Below are 12,379 nucleotides of genomic sequence, written 5' to 3'. Positions count from 1 at the left end.
TTTCCTGCTCTTCGCGCGAAGTTACCGCGCGTAAGCGCGTTCGCGCGTACGCGCGTGAGAACGCGCGCAAAGTCCCATAGGGCTTAATGGGAGCTTCGCGCGCACTTACGCGCGTACGCGCGGCAACTTCGCGCGAGTTTCTTCTTATCATGCCTAAAGTGACTTTAGGCGTGATAAGGGCCTTTTCACCATGGTGCTAACACTTTGCACCGCTTTGTGAATCGAGCCCAACACATGAACACGCTACGTGCGCCTGTGTATACTGATCAGACACAACACACATACACGCTACGTGGGCCTGTGTATACTGATCAGACACAACATATGAACACGCTACGTGCGCCTGTGTACACTGATCAGACACAACACATGAACACGCTACGTGCGCCTGTGTACACTGATCAGACACAACACACATCCACGCTACGTGCGCCTCTGTATACTGATCAGACACAACACATGAACGCGCTACGTGCGCCTGTGTACACTGATCAGACACAACACATGAACATGCTACGTGCGCCTGTGTACACTGATCAGACACAACACACATCCACGCTACGTGCGCCTGTGTACACTGATCAGACACAACACATGAACACGCTACGTGCGCCTGTGTATACTGATCAGACACAACACATGAACACGCTGCGTGCGCCTGTGTACACTGATCAGACACAACACACATACACGCTACGTGCGCCTGTGTATACTGATCAGACACAACAGATGAACACGCTGCGTGTGCCTGTGTACACTGATTAGACACAACACACGTACACGCTACATGCGCCTGTGTATACTGATCAGACACAACACATGAACACGCTGCGTGCGCCTGTGTATACTGATCAGACACAACACATGAACACGCTACGTGCGCCTGTGTATACTGATCAGACACAACACACATACACGCTACGTGCGCCTGTGTACACTGATCAGACACAACACACATGAACACGCTATGTGCGCCTGTGTATACTGATCGGACACAACACATGAACACGCTACGTGCGCCTGTGTACACTGATCAGACACAACACATGAACACGCTACGTGCGCCTGTGTATACTGATCAGACACAACACATGAACACGCTGCGTGCGCCTGTGTACACTGATCAGACACAACACACATACACGCTACGTGCGCCTGTGTATACTGATCAGACACAACACATGAACACGCTGCGTGCGCCTGTGTACACTGATCAGACACAACACATGAACACACTATGTGTGCCTGTGTACACTGATCAGACACAACACATGAACACGCTACGTGCGCCTGTGTACACTGATCAGACACAACACACAAACACGCTACGTGCGCCTGTGTACACTGATCAGACACAACACATGAACACGCTACGTGCGCCTGTGTATACTGATCAGACACAACACATGAACACGCTACGTGCGCCTGTGTATACTGATCAGACACAACACATGAACATGCTACGTGCGCCTGTGTATACTGATCAGACACAACACATGAACACGCTACGTGCGCCTGTGTACACTGATCAGACACAACACATGAACACGCTACGTGCCCCTGTGTATACTGATCAGACACAACACATGAACACGCTACGTGCGCCTGTGTATACTGATCAGACACAACACATGAACACGCTACGTGCGCCTGTGTATACTGATCAGACACAACACACATACACGCTACGTGCGCCTGTGTATACTGATCAGACACAACACACATACACGCTGCGTGCGCCTGTGTACACTGATCAGACACAACACACATACACGCTATGTGTGACTGTGTACACTGATCAGACACAACACATGAACACGCTACGTGCGCCTGTGTACACTGATCAGACACAACACACAAACGCGCTACGTGCGCCTGAGTACACTGATCAGACACAACACACATACACGCTACGTGCGCTTGTGTATACTGATCAGACACAACACATGAACACGCTGCGTGCGCCTGTGTACACTGATCAGACACAACACACATACACGCTACGTGCGCCTGTGTATACTGATCAGACACAACACATGAACACGCTGCGTGCGCCTGTGTATACTGATCAGACACAACACATGAACACGCTACGTGCTCCTGTGTACACTGATCAGACACAACACATGAACACGCTACGTGCACCTGTGTACACTGATCAGACACAACACACATACACACTGCGTGCGCCTGTGTACACTGATCAGACACAACACACATCCACGCTACGTGCGCCTGTGTACACTGATCAGACACAACACATGAACACACTATGTGTGCCTGTGTACACTGATCAGACACAACACATGAACACGCTACGTGCGCCTGTGTACACTGATCAGACACAACACACAAACACGCTATGTGCGCCTGTGTACACTGATCAGACACAACACATGAACACGCTACGTGCGCCTGTGTATACTGATCAGACACAACACATGAACACGCTACGTGCGCCTGTGTATACTGATCAGACACAACACATGAACATGCTACGTGCGCCTGTGTATACTGATCAGACACAACACATGAACACGCTACGTGCGCCTGTGTACACTGATCAGACACAACACATGAACACGCTACGTGCCCCTGTGTATACTGATCAGACACAACACATGAACACGCTACGTGCGCCTGTGTATACTGATCAGACACAACACATGAACACGCTACGTGCGCCTGTGTATACTGATCAGACACAACACATGAACACGCTACGTGCGCCTGTGTACACTGATCAGACACAACACACATACACGCTACGTGCGTCTGTGTACACTGGTCAGACACAACATATGAACACACTACGTGCGCCTGTGTACACTGATCAGACAAAACATATGAACATGCTACGTGCGCCTGTGTATACTGATCAGACACAACATATGAACACGCTACGTGTGCCTGTGTACACTGATCAGACACAACACATGAACACACTACGTGCACCTGTGTACACTGAACAGACAAAACATATGAACACGCTACGTATGCCTGTGTACACTGATCAAACACAACATATGAACACGCTACGTGTGCCTGTGTACACTGATCAGACACAACACATGAACACGCTACGTGCGCCTGTGTATACTGATCAGACACAACACATGAACACGCTACGTGCGCCTGTGTATACTGATCAGACACAACACATGAACACGCTACGTATGCCTGTGTACACTGATCAGACACAACACATGAACACGCTACGTGCGCCTGTGTACACTGATCAGACACAACACATGAACACGCTACGTGCGCCTGTGTATACTGATCAGACACAACACATGAACATGCTACGTGCGCCTGTGTATACTGATCAGACACAACACATGAACACGCTACGTATGCCTGTGTACACTGATCAGACACAACACATGAACACGCTACGTGCGCCTGTGTACACTGATCAGACAAAACATATGAACACACTACGTGCGCCTGTGTACACTGAACAGACAAAACACATGAACACGCTACGTGTGCCTGTGTACACTGATCAGACACAACACATGAACACGCTATGTGTGCCTGTGTACACTGATCAGACAAGACATATGAACACGCTACGTATGCTTGTGTACACTGATCAAACACAACATATGAACACGCTACGTGTGCCTGTGTACACTGATCAGACACAACACATGAACACGCTACGTGTGCCTGTGTAAACTGATCAGACACAACACATGAACACGCTACGTGTGCCTGTGTACACTGATCAGACACAACACATGAACACGCTACGTGTGCCTGTGTACACTGATCAGACAAGACATATGAACACGCTACGTATGCTTGTGTACACTGATCAAACACAACATATGAACACGCTACGTATGCCTGTGTACACTGATCAAGCACAACATATGAACACGCTACGTATGCCTGTGTACACTGATCAGACAAGACATATGAACACGCTATGTGCACCTGTGTACACTGATCAGACAAGGGTGAAGATTAAAGTAAGGATTAGGCATCACATTGTTAAAGTGACCTTGTAGTAAGAAAATATGGAGGCTGCCATGTTTAATTTTAAACAACACCAGTTATCTGGCTATCCTGCTGATCCACTGGCTCCAGTACTTTAAACTCCTTGGCTGTAACCCCGAGTCAAGCTTGGGCTGGAAATCCGCAGCTCAAAGCGTAACCCCGGGCCTGACTCATGGTAGCCGCCGGGAGTTATGTGCAGAGCATGGTGCGCAGCGGGCATCAGTAACTCACCTCCCCCAGGATCCACACGCTGGCAGACATTCTTCTTCCGATCCTTGGATGCTCTCGATCCCTCTGGTGAGATTGCTGTCTGTCGTCATGACAGCCACCGATCTCACTATAGGGTAGAGCACCTCCCGGTGGACGGAGGGAGAATTGCAGCGCTGGATCGCAGGGAGGTGAGTAATCTGTTGTAGATCTCTGCTGTGTGATTTTTTTTTTCTTGCATTGCGTCTAAAAGCTTGTGAAAAAATTGCACCACAGACCCTAAAATCCAGAAGTAATCATACCGCCAGGGGGGTTATGCCACAGGCCCAGAACAAGAATGCAGATCACACTCTCAGACTGAAAGCGGACCTGAATGGGCTTGCTGCTTGGATCACCCCTAAATCCAGACTTTTGGATCTATGGCACTCCCTCCCCCATCCGGCTCGCCCACACCTGCAGTCCATTCCTGGAGCTTACCAAGCCAATTTGAGTTCCAATAACTAGTTCTAAAGGTTTTGGAATCAATAAAATTACAACAGCGCTCAAATTAATGCATGTGCAAGGAAAAAATACCCATGCACCGATTTTAGGAGTTGGCCAGAGTCCCAGGCTGCCGTCTGCTGCTGTAGAGAGACAGAGCTAAAAATTCTCCTACTTGTCAAAGCATATCAGTGATTTCCATACTCCCATGGAACTGATGGGGGGGGGGGGTTGATATGTGACAGGTCCTCAACAATGCTTACATCTGTTGCCAGTCACATCTGTGTATTTCTGATGATTGGGGGGGGGGGGGGGGGGGTGTTGATATGTGACAGGTCCTCATGAATGCTTACATCTGTTGCTCGTCATTCATGCAGATTTTCTGTCTGTCTTTCAGGTAAAGAGGAGAGGGAGGACGACGAGTCGGAGGAATCCCCCACATCGGAGGTGAGTGTCCCCCACTTTCCAGAGCTGATCTTGGCTGCCAATACACTATGAGAAAGCTGGCAGCTATATATGACTAATTCATGATTGTACTTTACCTGCAGTGTAAGATTGCCCGAGCAGCAAGCCAGTGCCTGATACCTCCACAAACTATGTTTCTGTACAGCGGCATAGCTAAGGGGCGGCTGGACCCAGTGCACGTTTAATACTGTAGTTATCTATTGATATTGAGCCCCAAACCTTCCCAAGGGCAGCAGCAGCATCAGAGGGGTGTAAGCAGAGGGTGGGGGGCAGATTAGTGAGGATTATCACTATGCAGGGGCACATGTAGAGATGAGCATTACCACCGTAGCACCAGTACAGAACTCATACAGCGGTATAAGAGATAGATATTGGGGATGTTGGCGTTCCAACTTGTTCTGAGCGTGTTTTTTGAGGGCAAAGGGCTGGGGGTTGTGTGAACCTCTCCCAAATTGTAACCATTAAACATAGTATACATCACTTTTACACCACTACCAGGGATGGGGGGGGGGGCACCTCTCCACACACATCACTTCCAGGACCTGTCTCTGTACAGGAAGTGCACCGGTGACATCACTTTTACACCACTACCAGGGATGGAGGGGCACCTCTCCACACACGTCACTTCCAGGACCTGTCTCTGTACAGGAAGTGCATCGGTGACATCACTTTTACACCACTACCAGGGATGGGGGGGGGGGCACCTCTCCACACACGTCACTTCCAGGACCTGTCTCTGTACAGGAAGTGCATCGGTGACATCACTTTTACACCACTACCAGGGATGGGGGGGGGGGCACCTCTCCACACACGTCACTTCCAGGACCTGTCTCTGTACAGGAAGTGCACTGGTGACATCACTTTTATACCACTACCACTGATGGGGGGCACCTCTCCACACACATCACTTCCAGGACCTGTCTGTACAGGAAGTGCACTGGTGACATCACTTTTACACCACTACCAGTGATGGGGGGGCACCTCTCCACACACGTCACTTCCAGGACCTGTCTCTGTACAGGAAGTGCACCGGTGACATCACTTTTACACCACTACCAGTGATGGGGGGGCACCTCTCCACACACGTCACTTCCAGGACCTGTCTCTGTACAGGAAGTGCACCTGTGACATCACTATTGGGCCACTACCAGTGATGGGGGAGACCTCTCTCTACACACGTCACTTCCAGGACCTCTGTCTGTACAGGAAGTGCACCTGTGACATCACTATTAGGCCACTACCAGTGATGGGGGAGACCTCTCTCCACACACGTCACTTCCAGGACCTGTCTCTGTACAGGAAGTGCACCTGTGACATCACTTTGGATACATACAAATATTTGGACATACTGGCATGTGCTTCACTCAGTGGCCACCTTGTAGAAGCCTATGTGGAGTGGTGCCTAGCCTCAGGATAGGCCGGTTACTATACATTGCTATACTATGTTTTATGGCTGCAGCATGGCTACGCTGGGAACCTGTTTAGTGGAATATCACTGTTCAAGATATAAGGTAGTATGTTGAAGCCACACAGCTGCCCTGATGAAAGAGATGACCAGATGGGAGGAGCCTGATATTGATGGGGGTGAGACTTAGGTCAGAAGGCAGCATGAAACGACAGGGCGGGGCATTGATCAGCAGGGAGTGTGTAGCATGTGTCTGCAAGCACTGAGGGCACCACAGTCCCCTCCCCTCTCGTTCCCAGTATAGGCACTTTTGCTGGTGTATATAATGCATGGTGAGGCCTATTTATAAACATCAGACAACTATGCTCTTTCTTCAGCTGCCTCAGTGAAAATATAGGGGAGCCATGTTTGGGGCGGAGTAAACTACTGGCAAAGTTTGCACAGAAATCCATTTGTTTCAAGTGCTAAAAATCAGTGTACAATACAAACTATGGTTCTCACCGTGGCACCATCCTGAATAAAGAGCAGCTGTATAAATAAATAGGTCAAACAGTCAGGATCCACGTCTTCTGTTTATGGGACGTCACATCACAAAACGGGGCCAGCTAAAATCCCAACTAGACTCCAAATCAGAAAAAGGCAAATTCTGAACACAGTCGGGACGTTTAGTGTAAATTAAAGGTGGGTACACACGTCAGACCATAGTCTTTGGAAAATGAAAGATCACAGACCAATGTTACCCCCTTCCATGTAGTATGAGAGCCATACCTACACAGTCTATTCTATGGAGCTGAACTCCCCATCAGATAAAAATCTTTGCAAGATGCTGCACACACAGATGCTGTACACATGCAACAGATCAGTATCTGCAAAAGATCCGTTCCTGCAAAATGCATTCATAGTCTATGAGATCTGCAGATCATCATACACACCTTGTTTAATGGACATTCATCTGCAGATCAGACAATTATCTGCCGATCTGAAGATCCAACCTGGTGGATCTGATCTACAGATAATTGTCCGTTAAACAAGGTGTGTATGAGGATCTGCAGATATCATAGACTATGAATGCATTTTGCAGGAACAGATCTTTTGCAGATACTGATCTGTTGCATGTGTACAGCACGTTTGTGTGCAGCATCTTGCAAAGATTTCTGTCTGATGGGGAGTTCAGCTCCATAGAATAGACTGTGTAGGTACGGCTCTCATACTACATGGAAAAACAAAAGTTTGCTTTCCTAAAACAGAAAGAATTTGCGATAATTCAGGTTGGAGTGAGCTCGAGATGTCTCCCAGGCACCATTGCTGAATATATGCAAATTAACCATTGCACCCTAAGAAGCTAAACACACCTCCAGAACCGCTGGAATGCAATGATGTGTCAGCTTGTTAATATGTACAGAGCCATAATAATCCAACATGCATACAGACTGTTTCGGATTGTTTGATCCTCATCAGTGCATGGCATGGATTAATTTGGCTCTATGGAGTAGGGCTTGTAAATCCGACAGGCACAGACCAACCAGCAAGCTCATGGTGACCCAGAACTCATTGGGGTGTGTAAGGGACTACAATGGTCCTAAAAGCCCCCTTACTAAGATGTTAAGAAAAACAAAAGTTTGCTTTCCTAAAACAGAAAGAATTTGCGATAATTCAGGTTGGAGTGAGCTCGAGATGTCTCCCAGGCACCACTGCTGAATATATGCAAATTAACCATTGTACCCTTATTGCATATAATTTGCATATATTCAGCAGTGATGCACTGGGAGACATCTCGAGCTCACTCCAACCTGAATTATCGCAAATTCTTTCTGTTTTAGGAAAGCAAACTTTTGTTTTTCTTAACATCTTAGTAAGGGGGCTTTTAGGACCATTGTAGTCCCTTACACACCCCAATGAGTTCTGGGTCACCATGAGCTTGCTGGTTGGTCTATACTACATGGAAGGGGGTAAAATTGGTCTGTGATCTTTCATTTTCCAAAGACTTTTATCTGACGTGTGTACCCACCCTAAGGATTACTTTTATTGCAGGACTATTCAGATTGAAGAGCCCATTGTGTCGCTTTGCTTGCCTGCAGCATTGCGCCTTTCTGTGCAGGCTTAAGACCTCTAGAGCCTTAATAGTTTCCTGTTAGCAGACTGCGTTCTTACTGTTGATCACCACCCACTTCCTGTGATTTTAAAGCCCCGCCTTCTCGTGTAGGCACTAGATTTTTTTTATTATAGTGCAGGGATTCTGGTAAATGTAACCTGGCATCTATTGCCCTTCCTACTTTGTCTGTCACATGGTCACACCTGACTGACACACCCAGCAGCTAAATCCACATCGGAAATGAAGCGAGCTGTACTGCTGTGACAAGCACATTTGGCCCAGGAGGCATATACTGTGTTACCCACTTTGCCTTGTTTAGAATTTGTCCTGCTCATATATGAGCATAGTTGGGATTTGACAGTACTGCGAGAGCCCAGCACTTTCCACTGCCTGCAGGTAACTGTCACCATTTTTAGGCCACTGCCTGCAGGTAACTGCCACCATTTTTAGGCCACTGCCTGCAGGTAACTGTCACCATTGTCAGCCTGGAAGCCTCAGGTGGAATCTGTAAAACATGCGGACTTTTCCTGAAGCCCTGCTCATTGTAGCTTAAAGGACAACTGAAACAAGAGGTATATGGAGGCTGACATATTTATTTCCTTTTAAAGGGAACCTAAACTGAGAGGGATATGGATGTTTCCGTTTAAATAATACCAGTTGCGGGGCAGTCCTGCTGAGCTCTTTGGCCGCAGCAGTGGCTGAATCACACACCTGAAACAAGCATGCAGCTAATCCAGTCTGACGTCAGTCAGAGCACCTGATCTGCACGCTTGTTCAGGGGCTGTGGCTGAAAGCATTAGAGACACAGGATCAGCAGGAAAGTCAGGCAAATGTATATCCTTCTCAGTTTAGGTTCCCTTTAAACAATACCAGTTGCCTGGCAGCCCTGCTGATCTATTTCGCTGCAGTAGTGTTTGAATAACACCAGAAACAAGCATGCAGCTAATCTTGTCAGATCTGACAGTAATGTCAGAAACACCTGATATGCCGCATGCTTGTTCAGGGGCTGTGGCTTAAAGTATTAGAGGCAGAGGATCAGCAGGATAGCCAGGCAACTGGTATTGCTTAAAGGGAAATACATATGGCAGCCCCCATGTCCCTCTCACTGCAGTTGTCCTATAAAGTGCCACTGTGCCTGTGGTTGAAATGCCTTCAAATAATTTTCTTCTTTGTAACGAAATGAACAATAAAATTCTTGAAAGAGAAAATGAGGCTCTGATGAACAATGGAACATACTGTACTTACCTTTAAGGTGCCCATACACTTACTCCATTTCCCGCCGATAGACAGCAGATTTGATCACTGTGATCGAATCTGCTGTGAAATCGATGCACAAACGCTGACCGATTTCCGTCCGAGATCGATCCCGACGATCTGTCCGCGCGGAAGATTTCGCCCGATCGCCGGCGGGTCGGGAGTGCGTCGATAGCGGCGTTCGAATGCCCAACAACCGACGCTAGCGGCAATACATTACCTGCTCCAGCCGGCGTGTGTCCCCCGTTGTCTCCGTGGTCCCTTCTCAGCGCTGGGCTCCGGCTGGCTTCATTTACTTCCTGTCGGGGGAAGTTTAAACAGTAGAGCGCCCTCTACTGTTTAAACTTCCCCCGACAGGAAGTAAAGTGAAGCTGAAGCCCAGAGCGGAGAAGAGACAGCGGAGACCGGGGGACTCACGCCGGCCGCATCAGGTAATGTATGCAGGGGACGGCGGCAGCTCCACAGATTGTGAATCGGTTTCATAGTGAAATCGATTTACAATCTGTTTGCAGTGTAGGCAGTCAGTAGATCCCTCTCTGATCAGATTAGCTCAGAGAGGGATCTATCTGTTGGTCGATCTAATGGCAATCGACCAGTGTATGGCTGCCATTAGATTTCTAGACCTTTCCTTTAGGACCGGTTTCCACTAGGAGCAGCGGCCGTTTCCGATTCGGCTGCAGCACCTGTAGGGTTGCGCAGCCGCAGCACGAATCGCTAAGCTTTGCCACGCATGCGCCTCTCGTCTGCGGGGAAACGCTGCAGATTCGTGCAGAATTTGGTACTAGTGGAATTAGGCCCTAAAAGTCCTGAAATTCTCCTGATGTAGTTCATGTTATGCCTGCTGCACACTCTGCAATTTCCGGTCAGATTGATGGACCAATCGATTATTTCCAACAGGCCCAATCTGATTTGCAGTCGTTTTCTGATCGATTTTCTGATCACTTCTATACAAAACCGATCAGAATCAATCTCGGGAAATGGTGTGTAGCAGGCATTAGGAGATGGCTGTAACCCTTTGTGCTCAGTCTGTGGTGAAGTGCTGATAATATGATAGAGTATGCAAAGCTCCATACACACGTGAGATGAAACTTGGCTGAGGAGGCCGGAAATGACGCCTCTGACGAGAATCCAGCTTGTTTATAGCAGCCCCCGAACCCCACTGGAAGCGATCAGCTTCTGTACAGCCTCCGCCCTACAGTGTCACCCGAGAGATTGAGTGCTGATCCCCACCGGGTGACATGCCCTGTACATGTGTACCAGGCATAAAGAGAATCTGTATTCACAAAATGAAGTATAAACAAACATCCCTGCCTGTTTGGGGTCATCTCCTAGCCCCCTCTGTAATATTTTTGCTGCTCTCCGCTGCAATAAAGAGGGTAAAAAAAACTGTTTTATAAACTGTTTTGTAAACAGAAAAGATGGCCACCAAAACAGGAAGTACATCAGCAGAGCAGGGAACTCAGTTAATACACAGTGAGTACACAGAGAATTCAGTGAGTTACACATTGAATTCAGTCTCCAGAGGTTATGTGCAAGTTTTGAAAGAGCTCTGTGTCAATGAAGCATGACAAGCTGTGTCTTGGCTCTGCACTCCTGTCAGCCTGACAGGCAGCTTCCTCCTCAGCCAGCTATTCTTTGTTCAGTTTATCAGTCTGTGTTTATCAACCTCACAGATAGCAGACAAGCTGACAGTGAGAGCAAGGGACATTGTCTGTGAAGAATAATCATCACAGGAGCACTGGAGGGGCTTGGAAGGAGTTAACTTGTTCACATTACTGAAGAGTTGGCAGCCTTCCAGACACAGCCGACAAATCCGACAGGGGAAAGATAAGTTGATTTATTACAGAGATGGTGTAAGTAGGAAGTGCTGCAGTAAGCCAGAGCACAATGGAACAGCCTTAGGAACTTGTAGGATAGGAGAAATACTGCTGAAGTTTTTGTTACGGAGTCTCTTTAAAGGAAACATCAGGCAAAAAAAAGTAAAATCAGCTTTACTCACCTGGGGCTTTCTCCAGCCCCTTGCAGCCGACTGTCCCACACTGACCGCTCCACCCTCCGCCGCCGTCCCGGGCTCACCGCACGGTGCAGAGGCCGACCTCGGGGTCGTCCTTACTGCGCCTGCGTGAAGCGCCGCTGTCAATCATGGCCACTTGGTCCACGGCGTACTGCACAGGTGGTAGTAGTTCTGCACCTGCCCAGTACGCCGGGGACATCATGGCCATGATTGACAGCGGCGCTTCACGCAGGCGCAGTAAGGACGACCTTTAGGTCGGCCTCTGCACCGTGCGGTGAGCCCGGGATGGAGGCGCAGAGCGGAGCGGTCAGCGTGGGACAGTCGGCTGCAAGGGGCTGGAGAAAGCCCCAGGTGAGTAAAGCTGATTTTACTTTTTTTGCCTGAGGTTTCCTTTAAAGGGAACCTGAAGCAAAAATAAACTTATGATATAATGATTTGTATGTGTAGTACAGCT

The 12,379-nt window shown here is 48.4% G+C and overlaps 1 protein-coding gene across 9 annotated transcripts in view; it reads left to right on the top strand.

The window, feature by feature from the left end:
• LOC137571141 (DNA (cytosine-5)-methyltransferase 3A) overlaps positions 1-12,379 on the top strand; it is a 558,436-nt gene that overhangs the window by 431,584 nt on the left and 114,473 nt on the right. For all 9 annotated transcript variants that reach the window (XM_068279887.1, XM_068279889.1, XM_068279888.1 and 6 more), the window contains one exon: positions 5,093-5,142. In XM_068279887.1, the coding sequence (XP_068135988.1) occupies positions 5,093-5,142 (50 nt within the window). The remainder of the gene's footprint in view (positions 1-5,092; positions 5,143-12,379) is intronic.

This window comes from Hyperolius riggenbachi, chromosome 4 (assembly GCF_040937935.1).
Source record: "Hyperolius riggenbachi isolate aHypRig1 chromosome 4, aHypRig1.pri, whole genome shotgun sequence".
Classification (NCBI taxonomy): Eukaryota; Metazoa; Chordata; class Amphibia; order Anura; family Hyperoliidae; genus Hyperolius; species Hyperolius riggenbachi.
The sequence above is the reverse complement of the archived record's forward strand: the minus strand, read 5'-3'. Positions and strand labels throughout refer to the sequence as shown.